The 13,653-nt window shown below is 53.7% G+C and overlaps 1 protein-coding gene across 1 annotated transcript in view; it reads right to left on the reverse strand.

Annotated features, from left to right (window-relative positions):
- The window catches only part of LOC144938528 (kelch-like protein 29), a 129,216-nt gene that overhangs the window by 34,683 nt on the left and 80,880 nt on the right, over positions 1-13,653 (reverse strand). The window contains exon 5 of the mRNA XM_078866424.1: positions 7,437-7,575. Within this exon, the coding sequence (XP_078722550.1) occupies positions 7,437-7,575 (139 nt within the window). The remainder of the gene's footprint in view (positions 1-7,436; positions 7,576-13,653) is intronic.

The following is a 13,653-nucleotide window of genomic DNA, read 5'->3' on the forward strand; positions in this document are numbered from 1 at the left end:
TTACAAATGGCCATAAAATAATGCACTGAAATTGGACACAATAAAAAGTGATGCCACTTCAGGGATCCGATCCCGAACCCCTGACGCCTGCAGCTGTATATTTGAAGTTTGCGTGTCTCTCTCTCATCATCATTACGGTGGCTAGGAGATGTTAACTACCTCGCCTGATATGCAACAGGTCGTGGGTTCGATTCCGACCCTGACGCCTGCTGCTGTATATTTGGAGTTTGTGTGTCTCTCTCTCTCCCCGTGTTCGCGTGGATTTTTTCTCCGGGTCTTCCGGTTTTTCCTCTCCCCACTTTTAAAAACATGCGTCTTTATTATTTATATTATTTTGCTGCAGTAAATGTCCACGTGATGATAATCCACATCATCGTCTGGAGGAATCATCGACATCAACTATGGCAGTAGCCATAGAAGAATGTGATAAGGAGGCGACTAATCACCAACCCATCACAGTCGTGAGATGTTAACCACCTTGCCTGGTATACAGGAGGTCGTGGGTTCGATCTCGACCCTGACGTCTGTATATCTGGAGTTTGCATGTTCTCCCCGATTATGTGACATAATCATCATCGTAAGCATAACCTGCCGTTCTGCGACCACGTCATCTGACAAGGGACCATTCTCCGACGCGGAACGGCGATGTCGCGCCACGGCCCTGCGACAGCGCGCTCTCTCTCGTCTCGCGGGACAACGCCTGCCGTCAATTTTAACTAAATAAATGTTAATCACGTGACACTTTTTTGGAGGGGCGCAACCCCAACGGGACTGGTGCACCTTGGCTGTCACCCCCCCGCCCCCGCGTGAGATCGCCGACTTACAAATAAAAAGTCTCGTGGCATTTCCAATTCCCCCGGTGGGGCTGGAGGGGGGTTACATCGATTCCGCCCCCCCCCCCCTCCCCTCTCCCCGTGTTTTGCCAACTCCGACAAAGCGCTGGATATAGCGGCGGCTGATAACCGAACCTCTTGCCCGGAATTGAAGGGCCGGGGAGAGAAAGAGAGAGATAATTAAATAAATAACGTCGCCTTCCATCTAAGGTCTCTACGCGGGAAAGTAAAAGAAAAGATCAGAGTGCCTGATGCTCGCTGAATTATTAAACCCCCCCCCCCTCCGAAACGTATTAAATCGGCGGTTTGGGTCGAGCGCGACGGAGTCGTTTGGGCTACGCTCTCGAAGAGCATGGTGTGCCGCGCGGAAGCCTTGTTTCATTTTCACCTCGGAACCAAAATAAAACGACGCGGTTACTACTGAAACGACCCGGCATGAAGGGCAGAGACCAGAAGTTGCTAGCGCCGCTCGCTGGTCAGAAGGGGCCCTCCCTCCGGTGGGGTCTTTGGCCTACTCTTCCACGGCGGCCAGACAGCTTGGAAGAAGTGGCAATGACCCACGCTTTGCCCCACCACACACGTGACCTGCCGACCGACTGGCTGCGGTTGGACCCATTTACAACGGCCGGGTGGACAGAGGAGGTGGTGGGGGGGGGGGTAGGGGGTGAATGGTGGCACCGCTTTTAGCGGTTCCAATTTTCTTTATTGCGACCAAAAGCAGTGAATTATGTAGGGGTTGCCCTGGTGGCGAGATGTTAACTACCTCGCCTGGTATGCAGGAGGTCGCGGGTTGGATCCCGACCGTGGCGCCTGCTGTATATTTAGAGTCTGTATGCTCTTTCTCCCTGTGGTGGTGTAGATTTATCTCCGGTTTCTCTGGTTTTCACCCCCACATTTACAGGATTTAGCTGCTTTAAATTTCCACATAAGCCACTTCAATGAGCAACTATCTGTGGCCAGGTTGCTTCTGAAAAAGGGCTTTACCTGGTAAAAAAAATAATTAATAGTATTTAGGTATAAGAAATTTGCACCATTGTGCCAACTACCACGCCGAGAGATCAAATTAAACTGGTGATTTACGGATCGCAATTCCCATTTGCTAACAAATATGCCACCCACAGTGGCATCCTGCCGATGTCTACAATACACTGTACATGTTTTCAGAAAAATGTTTATGGCACTTGGTCAAAACCCACTGCTGAATGAGGGCTCTGCGTGCCATTGGACCACAATCCCTCCGCACCGGCCGTGCAGATGTCACGTTGATTCGTGACATCGCGAGAATTCAAGAGACCAGGACTGGAGTCTCGCCTGCAATGGAGACCTGCGGTATCAGCCCGCGAGTGAGGGGGCGATGATTGCTACGTGTCATTGCAGGCGAGCTATTTATGGTGTCACTTGGACCCCCGATGGCAAATGACGATAGGGGATCTCGAACAGCGAGTGACGCGGACTTGTCGTCACGGTTATTAGCACACCGCCGCAGTATTAAATCACGGCGGCCGCTGGAATCGAACCGCGAACCTCTTCAACAACAACAAACAAACAAGCGGTGAACGTGCTACCACCGGGCCGTGCCACCGTGCGCCACCGTGCGCCACCGTGCGCCACCGTGCGCCACCGTGCGCCACCGTGCGCCACCGTGCGCCACCGTGCGCCACCGTGCGCCACCGTGCGCCACCGACGCTGGCCGTGGTTGGGAATCTAACTCATGGGGGGGGGGGGGGATGGTTAGCGGAGTATCGCGGTGCAGCGTGCTAACAGCACTGCTCCCGTCCGGCAGCGTTCTAACCGCCACCGAAGCAGAAGCAGCAGCAGCTTTTAGGATATGGAGTGGAAATTCCACGGCCAAAAATAATTATTTCCGTGGAGATAATTCCGCCTGGAAATGAACTCGACCCGCATAGAGTACGTACAGTACGCAGAGCCATCCGCACGGCCGTGGGGGTCCCTAACGTATCCCTCCCGGGGGGGGGGGGGGGGGGGGCACCGGACTATGTGGCTCTCCGCTCCCGACCAATTAGCAGGCGCCCGCCTGCTGTGCGGTCGGTCGGTCGGTTAATTGGCGCTGCCGCACGTTCGCACGGCTCGTAATTGGTCCGCGCGCATCGACGGATAAGACGGGAAGGATGAGCCGCTGACGAAAGTCGATATTCGAGTTCGGTAAAACCACGAGCAATTTTCATTCGTTCATGTCACCCGCAATAACGATCGTCATTGTGGCTGCTGATTTGATTCACGCGCCAGTTATGTTGCTTTGACAGTTGAGTCACGACTCATAATAATAATAAGTTACATTTGTAAGGGCATTTCATCCGAGGATCCCAATGCGCGCCGTGTATGGAAAGCAGAAAAATAAGACAGAGCCAGCGGTAAGACGACCATAACTATGGGGAATAGGCCATTTTACATGGATGAGTTTCCAGGGGAAGATTTCATTAGCTCTAAAGATTGTGATTTTGCTTAGTGTCAGAGGCCAACGTGTTCCATCGTCTTGGAGCTGTACTGGCAAAAGCCCGACCACCCCAGGAACTGATCCTTCACCTCGGAATACGAAAAAAAAGACCAAAAGGACCTCATTGGTGGTGTATAGAAGTGGATAAGTTACTGTAGGTCAATAGCAGGGACCTTATAATCAATTCCATATTTGATTGGTAGCCAATGTAAGGACAAAATAACTGGTGTGATGTGCTCACAACATGGTATTCATAGCACTGGGTGAGAGCGAATTACAGTGTGGCAATGCACTCAACATTAAGCGTTCGGGTTTAATGATCCAGAACTCGGTGATTCACACCACTCACTCACTCCCTCACCGGGTTACTTTTTTTTTTAACTATTTTTTTCTTGAGCAGGTAAGGCCCACTGAGCTATGTAGCTATTTTTCAGAAGCGACCTGGCTATTACAAATGATAGCTCAACGAAGTGGCCTATCATAGTGTGGACATTTATGGCAGCCAAATATAAAGGCACGTTTCGAAATGTCGAGGGGATAATCCAAATGACCCGGATAGAAATCCACGCGAACACGGGGAGAACATGCCAACTCCAGATATACAGACGTCAGGGTCGAGATCGAACCCACGACCTCCTGTATACCAGGCAAGGTGGTTAACATCTCACGACTGTGATGGGTTGGTGATTAGTCGCCTCCTTATCACATTTTTCTATCGCTCCTACCATAGTTGATGTAGATGATTCCTCCACCCGTGTTGAGGATTTGGTCTAACAGACACCGACTGTTTCGTCTCATCCGCACTGTGTTCCAACAGCCGTCGCTGCAGGTCACAAGTTACACAACCGCTCACTCACTGATTCAACCACCCACCCACCCACTCGCTCACTCACTGACTCAACCACCCACTCAACCACTCAACCACTCAATCACTCATCCACTCAACCACCCACTCACCCACTCACCCACTCACTCACTCACCCACTCAACCACTCACCCACTCAACCACTCACTCACTCACTCACCCACTCAACCACCCACTCACCCACTCACCCACTCACTCACCCACTCAACCACTCAACCACACACTCACCCACTCAACCACCCACTCACCCACTCACTCACCCACTCAACCACCCACTCACCCACTCACCCACTCAACCACCCACTCACCCACTCATACTCCCGGGACAAAGAGGTGCAATTCGCAGCGAAGAGACGGTAGCGCTCATGCACAGGAGCCGATCACTGATAATTGTGCCAACTCCCGAAGCTATCGGTGGCCCACCTGCAATCATTCACATGACACCAGTGTACATGTGCGTGCGTTCGTGTGCGTGCGTGTGTCCACGCGCGTTCATGTGCGCACATTTTCTTATCTTCTAAAAGCTAATGCAAGTAGCCTTAATGATGGGGGAGATAAAGGCAGATGTTAAACGGTTACCGCGCATTGCCGTGCGATCGCGTTGAAGAAACGCGAGCACAACGCAGCCTCGTGATGGCGTGGAGAGAGGCCTGCGCGTGCCGCACTAATGCCGTCTGCACTCCAGAGCGATCGCTCCCCTGGTTACAAAACCCATCTGGAATAAAGAGGTCATGGAACAAGGGCAGCTAGGTTACCGTATTCCCCGGATCGTGAGATGCTTCGAAAAGTAGGACGCACCCCAAAAACGTGTGCCCGGTGTCAATAACGTTAAACAACAACATTCGCCACGATGTGGCGGTGATGTCGCCGCAGCGCTTGCGCCAGGCCAGGTGCACTCCGAGGCCACGTGAAGTTTCAAAGGCTCGCCGCTGGCAGGAGGTCACGGGGACAGACCCAGGTGCCATGGGTTGACTGACTGACTGAGATAACTGGCAGATGCACCACAAATCTGGTCACACACTCGCGTGCGCGCCTACCAGATTGATGCACCACGTGACTTGCTTTATAATACGGGGGGGGGGGGGGGGCAAAATTGTGTCATGATCCGGAGAATACGGCAATATGAGGCGCGCGTCTAAACGGCGGGTGCCCTCGGTTGGAGAATGGAGAGACGATGGTGTCGTCTGTAGCAGCAGCTGCGATAAAACAAAACAAAAATCCTTCGTGCAAAATGAAGTTATGTAAAAGCGGACATCTTTGCGAAAAACGTGGATTTAGAATTCCTGACTTAGTTTGGGCTGTAATATATAATATATTGGGTGTTCCAGATGCATTAAAACGGACAAGCGGCCTTTAAAAAGATATCCATTGCTGAAACTCTCTCATCATGTCAGTTCTTTCTTTCATTCAAACCACTACGAATGCCCTAATAATCTATTAGAAATAATCTCTACGCATTACTGTAATTCGCAATTGTTGGCGTTTAAATCTGCAGGAACTCGAGCCAAATTTCCACGGGAAACTCTGATCACGCCCACGTGACAGAAAGGCCCCCTTTTCTGTTCTTGCAAACAAAGCGTGCTTCTAAATCGGCAAAAAAAAAACATCGACGGAAACGCGACGTCAACTCGGCAGCAAAAATGCACGGGAATTAATTTGCCCTTTTCCGATTTCTGAACCACGAGCGAACGTCGCCCGTGACCCCCTGAAAGAGACGTGCATCGTTAACACGCACTGCAGCGACAGCTCGACATGTCTCGCACCGACGACGGCCGGGCGGTGGGAATCGGCGATGGTTTTCTTGAATCAATCGCCCCCCTCTGCCCCCTCCTCCGACTTTGCGGGACGTCGCCGTGAGCCGTTGGGCGCGCGTTGCTTCCGGCGTTTCGCTCCCCGCGCTGGGAGGGAAACGCCGGAGGGACGTTGGCGCCCGACGGCTCGCGGTCCACAGCCCCCCGTGCCCCCCCTCCCCCCAATCCGAAAACGAATTGGTGAGACGTGCAGACTAGGCACGGTCGCTTTGAAAGCAACATTTCACGCCAAAAAATATATAATAAACAACCACGATTTATGAAATTTTGGGAACGGTTCTTCGCCGTCGCTGAATCCATAGGTTATTTTGACATTAAAAAAGAGAAAGAAATTTCGGTAACAATTCTGCCAACGTACGTATTTACTTACTTCCGAGTCCGTCCGAAGCTACCGAGGCGACGTAAACAATTCGCCTCGGCGCCATCGAAGAAAGAAAAAACACAAAGCGCAAATTTTAAAAAATCCGACAAAATAAGTGAACGATCGCCATTTAAAACGACGACGGACAATTTGACGGGCGGCGTGGCGTTCGGCACCAAGCCAAAGGGGGGATGTCGCCAAATACGAGCCACATATCCCTTCCCTGCATTATAACGACGCAAAAAAAAAAAACGAAATGGCCCGCCGCCCCGGAGCGGCAGCGCCGTACAGCGACAGCATGAGTCCGTGAAATATGTAAGGGAGGTATGTTGACAGCAGTGTAAAGTGAGTGTTGTCGTGCCCAAATGAGGTTACCCTAGGCATGCGCTTTCCCGTACACAAGGGGACTGTGGAACAGGAACCGGCAGCAATAACAGCGATTCCGAATCCACGCTCAGCCCCCGCGCTAAATCCCGCGCTCCAACCCATGCTCGGACACGCTGCACCTGCAGCTGTAGTCCCCTCGGCATCTCACGGACCGATTCTATCGCGCCACAGCGCTGGCCACATCCGCCGCGTCTCTGTGAACCTTGCGCGGGTTGCAGGGCAGTGCCGTTTTGTGTGCAGCAACTGTCGCTTCGTGTCGGAGAGGTACAAAGTTAGGTGCGTGCGTGTGTGCGCGTGCACTCACGATGCAACGGATTCATCCCGTCAACAGCAACAACAGGCGCGGTAGCGATGGTGGTGGTGGTCGTGGTGGTGGCGGCTTTGATGGCGGTGGTGTCGGTGGCGGTAGTGGCAGCAGTGGCGATAGTGGTGCTGACGGTGCTGACAGTGGTGGTGGTGGTGGCGATGGCGGTGATGGTGGCGGCGGTGCGAGGTTGGTTGTTCGTCAGTGGAGCGGCGGTGGTGGTGGGGGGGGAGGGGGAGGTGGGGACGGAAAGATCTGGGTTAGGGGGGCCCCGTTTACCGTCATGCCATGAGCGGGTTCAAGGAGAGGTGGGGGTAGGAGGGGTGGGGGGAGCACAGGGAGAAGAGAACGGGGTTGGTGAGAGAAAGAGTGTGGGGGGGTGGGGGGCAGTAGGTGGGGAGGGGGGGAGGGGGGGCGAACCTTTTGATCAGCTGCTTCAAATACAAGCTGCAGGACGCTAGGATATTACGGTGTGCCCGGAACACGCGTCCCTTCACACTTAGTCTCAGGTCAGTGAACGCTCCTTCCTGCCGTTGTTCATTCAACGCCTGCAGCAGTTCTGGACGGCAAAGAGAAGACAAATCATTACGGCGGGGAGGGGAGGGGAGCGAGATCGGGCGAGGGGAGGGGGCGGTTGTTCAGGGTGGTGGAGGTTTGGGGGGGGGGGTGTGGGGGTTTGGAGGTGGGGGATGAAAGCAGTGGGGGGGGATTGTGGGGCAGAGTTGACCGCCGGGCGACTCCGGTTTTGAGGAAAGCTCCACCTCGGGGTTTTTCCGGCTTTCGGGGTCGCTTGGTTTCGTCAGTGAGGGAAACGCGGCCATGAAGCGGCGTATTTTTCGTTAATAAATTTTACAAAATACCACCAATTGTGTAGAGAAGCCACAGTAATAGCACGGTGCAAATATTCAGCGTTTTTTTGTTTAACTCGGTCGTACGTTGCGTTACTCTTAGTAAAAAGGCCACTTGCTTGTTCGTGCCACTGCTGGCTGGCGCAGGAGCCTCCTCCAATACAGGGAGCTCGAGAGAGAGAGAGAGAGACAGACAGAAAGCCCCCCCCCCTCTCTCGGAGGGTATTTCCGTCCACTCTTCCATGCTGGCCCAAACATCTCGGAAGCCGCGGGCGCACGCACGCAGGCGGGCGAGCGGAGTTGGTGGTGGTGGTGGCGGGTGGGGATTTAAGCGACGTTAGCCGTCGCATCAACTGCCACACCGGTAAGTGTCATCATCGCCATCGTCGCGATCGTTATTACCACTGCCCGCGTATTAACTCGGCGTTCCAGATTGAATGAAGACGATAACAACAACAAACGAAACAAAACACACCGGGTACATAGTCACTTTTAACCTGGCCAAAAAAAAACCATAAAACGTGGTGGAGTTTATTACCTCCTGAAACCGGAGCCGCGAGCGGTCGTCACCGGCCGTGGGGGAACGCTCGCGGCGAGGGGGCGCATTGGAACAAACGACGAGCAGTCGGTGCGGTGTGGAAACAAAATCGAGAAGAATTCATCGGGTGAGTTTAAACACAAACAACTTTCGAGCACAACGACAGCACAGTGCCGCCGCCGCGAGACGCGCGAGCAGAGCCAATGCGATGCGGTGGCCCTCACTCCGGCCGCCTCTCCCCCACCTCCTTGACCTGCGCAAGCGAAAAAAGAAAACAAACGCAAAAAAACGAACGCCATGAAGCCGGCGGCGGTAGGTGGCGAAGTTCGCGAAACTCGGCTCCGGGTCGATGGCTTCCGCTCGAAGCTCCCCCGGCACAAAAAACAGAGGGAGGCGACCGATTTTCCGCTCGTCGCTGAACGTCGAGAACGAAAATATCCGAGCGGGAGGTGCAAGATTTGAATCCCGGGCAAAATCAGCCCGAAAACGGCGGCACCATCGCCTCGGTTGTTTTCCGGCCCGGTGTTTTTTTGGGAATGCTAACCCACCCAATTCACCGTATTTGCCCAATCGTGCCAATTGGCGTCACACCGCCTCACACGGGGAGGAATCCATTGGGCAATCTTGCCGGGCACCGCGTCCCGTTTGTCAGACATCGGCTGTGGAAGAGGTTTTGCCCCCTTTTAATCTTTCACACAGTGGGGGGGGTGTGTGAGGGGGGGCGCTTTCCCACACACTCTGCTATGGGATTGCTTGCCACACGTCGGTCAAACCAACGTCGTCCGTACGTTGTTGTTGCTGCTGCTGCTGCTGCTGATGTTTGAGAGACTACGACAGAATTACGGGGGGGAAAACAGGACGATTATATAAAGTATATATTTTGCCAGTAGCAAGATGGTGAGAAACTAATACGGTAGTAACTCGAATGTTCAAACACCAAATAGCCACATTATACAAGCCATCAAGTCTGCATTGACCACACATACTCGTGGCAAATCGTGCAATCAATTATGCTTTGGTCGTCTATGCATTGTCCATGAAACTGATTGGCCTACACCAGAGAGAGACTCTTTCGTGGATTTGTCGCACCGGTTCCGAGAGACCAACAGAAAATGCCAAAAAGCGAACAGCACATGGCTGATGCAAACACCAACACGTTAATAGTTTGGGTTAAGCAGTTGTAGTGATCGTACGAAGATTAGCTTCAGCCAAGAGCACGTGAATCGGTCCCGAGTAGTGCTCGCATAGTCGAACGAGTGTGGGGTGCGTCTCGTCTCTGTCGGTGGTGGAAATTCCACATTACCGTGGCAACAGCTAAGGGGTGCAATGATTCGTCGATTCATCGATTAACGTCGGAACTTATGCTCGCTGCGCACGAACCGAATCGCTCGCGCGTAAATCGATTTTTCTCACTTCGTATTTGTCGTACGGAATGAGCTCACGTTTACAATCCTCTGTATCGCCTGATGATGCTGGTTGCAATCACCGACGAAACGAATTGTAAACGTTGTGGGTTTAGTCTCCGAACACACCGGTGAGTGCCGAACGAGTCAATTAATTGGCACGTTTTTGTTGACGTGACAAACCTTGCTAATTGGCCGTGTCGGATGGTGGTGGCGGGTTTAACGAAGCATTCGTATTTACGCGACCTAATCCAAAACCCTCCCTCTCCTTTGTTATGGACAACATCGGTGCGCGAAAGCCCGTCTACTGCTACCACTACTACGTGTCCAACGGTAACGACACCACGCGTGTTCCTCGGGTCCCATGCGCCTCGCACGCTCACACAAAGATAAGACAAAGATCCCACGTATAGCCTTAACAGACTGTAGGGGCAAGTGCTGTTAGCGAGCATCTATGAAGGCCGGAATGGTACACGAGGGGGTGGGTGGCCAGCACCACGCCCGACCGCCTTTGTCTCCCCAGTGGCGATGTTTACACACCGTACCAGGTACTCATTTAAGGCTGAGTTGACCTAGGGGACGCCCGGGACCGGTTCAGATAATCGTCACTGATGTTGGCAGTGCGCGGGAATCGAACCCGTGTCACCGGGTTCATTTGCGCAGCGCGCTAACCGCTACACTACCGCTCCCCACACACACGCACGCACACACGCACGCACACACACGCACACACGCACACACACATGCACGCACACACGCACGCACACACACGTGGCGTGGTGTGGCGACAACGACCGCTGCGGCCGCGAGTCGCTTGATGGCGGCTGCTCTTTATGTTAACGGCGCCGCCGCCACGAAGGCAGCCTCGTGCGCTCGGTACCCAGCGGCGAAGGATTAATGGGCGCCATTACGAGCGGCGAGCCCTTTGCAAAGCCAGGGGGGAGAGTGCGGGCAGAACGGATGAGGTGAAGGGTCACAGGGAGGGGCGGGGGCGGGTGAGGGGGTTAATTAAGGACACGGCGAGGTTAGATGGAGCGGTAGCGGCGATAACCAAACCAGCGAAAGCTTAGGGGTCCCCTAGCAGCACAAGCGGTTACCCCCCCTGCACAGCCCCCCCCTCCCTACCTTTGCCATGAAATAATTAAAGGTTGCGTCAAAATATGAGCTCGAATTCCAAGCCGCATTAAGCGCGACGAGATCACTTAACATTCACATTCCGGCAAAGTCACGTAGAAGGGAAGTAATAAAATAATTAAAATAAAACATAAAATCATTCTCACGACGTCTCACGACGTTTCGGCCACAACGCAAGCAGCCGTCCTCAGGTGATGACGGCTGCTTGCGTTGTGGCCGAAACGTCGTGAAAATTATTTTATTATGTTCTATTTTTATTATTTTATTACTTCCCTTCTACGTGACTTTACCGAAAGAACCAAGAAGATGAATCCCTGCAGTCACGAAAGCTTTAAATCGAAATTCACATTCCGATTAACAATCTACTGTCTCCACCGATCTTGCTTGTGTCCGAATCAGAGCGGTCATCTGAGACTGCAGGAGGAATCCGACGAGCTGTAAAGCTCTTTTTTGTCCCACGGATGCCCGGGGGGCACGGGCACTGATCCATCGCACTCAGAGGTCTCCCACCGCCGTCGCCCTCGTTTCTCTCGTCTCTCGCACTGCCCACTCGTCTCCGCCTCTTCCCCTGCTCTGGTTTTCACTGCGCGGGGAGTTTCGATCTCGCTGCCCGGCGACTCGTGGGGGAAGGTGATGGGGATGGCGCTCGAATTTGATATCTGCCTCGGGCTCACGAAATGCTTTCCGAGGACTGACGCAAGCCGGGCAGTCGTTTGGCAGAATGCGCGCGCATATCGTGCGATCTCTGTGAGGTTTTCAAATTTTTAATTAGTTTTCCTTTACGCGACCACACCATTGAAATGGGCCACTTCTTGCATTTACTCCAAAGCGTCGTTCAAGGCATCTCCCAACGACCACCGGAGCAACGCTCGTTCTTCCCCGCCATCGGTCGGCCGTGTAAATTCCGCATTGCCGTGACAAGACGACGTTAAATCCATACGACAGTCACCGTTGATATCTCCATTAAGTGGGCGCCATTTTATCGACCCTCGAGGTATGGTTGGGGTCCGTCAAAGAAAGGAACACTGTAGACCCGAATGACCAAATGAGCCTGAATGCGCCAGACCTCGCCATATCTGAAATGCTCAAATGAATTTGCGCCCGATTCGTTTTTTTCTTTTACATCAGATTCGCCCGAGAATAACAGGTTGCTGTAGGCTGTAGGCTTCGGGCGGCCCCAGCGGATGGCAATACGGCGGATCCTTGAATCTATTCACGTGGAGCTGTGAGCGTTTCCCTCCGCGAATGCGTGGTGGGTTTTCTCCGGGCGCTCCAGTCTCACTCCAGCACGAAGCCAGACACTCAGTCGTGGAAACTGGCACCAAACATCCCCGGCACTGAGGGCGTCACGGGGGGGTGGGGGGGGCCCGTGCGACAGAGGTTGCAAACGGGTTTTGACTCCTTACCCGTACGCGGCCGCACTGGGGTCGCAAATGGGTACCCATACCCGGCCGGGTACGGGTACCCGTTCCCTACCCATACCCGTACCCTACCCGAAATGAGTGACAAACGGTTACTCACCAGTGACTCACGGCCTACCCGTACCCGTACCCGGCCGCACCAGGGTCGCAAACGGCTACCCGTACCCGGCTGGGTACGGGTAGCCAGGTATCGGGTAGGGTACGGGTATCGGGTAGGGTACGGGTATCGGGTACCCGGTTGCGACCTCTGCCGTGCGAGGAGTGGCCACGGCACGAGGATGGGCCCTTTAATCCGGCTGCGGATAGAACGCGGCTGCCTTGGGTGCCATCGACTCGGGCTCCGACGACGTCCGTCGGGGCCTTTGGACCCCGTTGCGCTTTTGACTTCGCCACGGAAACGAAGGAGTGCCACCCCACGAAGTTCCACCCCGCAAGCCGTGCCACCAACGCTCAAACTCTTCGCAGTGAATGGTGCGTCCTTGTATATCCCCCCTCCCTCCTGCCGTGCGAAACCACAGATGCGCTGGGAAATCTACAATAGGGGCGCCAGGCGCTGTTAATTAAGGCGGCTTCTACGGCTCTTGCCCGATTTCGGCGATGGCTGCTGCTGCCAGTAATAGATTTCCAATGACGTAGGGCGCTCGCGAGGGGCTCCGTAATTGTTGTTTGTGGAGGCAGGAGGGGCTGCTTTGCTTTGCTGCTGCTGCTGTCAAAAGCTGAAGAGGTTTCTTCGCGCTAAGAGAGCATCCGTCCGGGAGCTGCTCTGCACGTACGTACGTGTGTATCTTGAACGCCTTTCGCACCACCGTACGTAGCCAACTGTGCCAATCGGAGGTGCCGGAGGAAGGACAACGAGCCGCGAGGTCGGCCGGTAATGCGGGTGCCGGGATGGGTCTCTGCATAGCCGGAATGTTGGCCGTGTCGGGTGTTGACGGATTTAACGACGCGTTTATATTTACGCGATCTGACCCAAAAAAACCTCTTCTATTGACAACATTGGTCGCGAAAGCCTACTACGTATGAAACTGCTTCAGATAATGTTTGAAACGCAACGCAACGCTGCAGCACTGTGCTACATCCTATAGGTGGCCTGGTTGTTAAAGCCACAACATTCACTGTGTGCATTGCTGCTGGTTATGTAATCGAAATCAAACGAGCTGTGTTCGTTGTAACTTTGATTTTGGCTTTACAACGGCAACGGAGAGAGAGAGTTTGGCATCATCAGGCACGGGTGGTGGTCAAACCGCCAAGGGACAGAAATCAACAAAGAAGGAGAGGTCCCGATTACTCTAA

The sequence above is a fragment of the Lampetra fluviatilis genome, chromosome 22 (genome assembly GCF_964198595.1).
Source record: "Lampetra fluviatilis chromosome 22, kcLamFluv1.1, whole genome shotgun sequence".
In the NCBI taxonomy this organism is placed as follows: Eukaryota; Metazoa; Chordata; class Hyperoartia; order Petromyzontiformes; family Petromyzontidae; genus Lampetra; species Lampetra fluviatilis.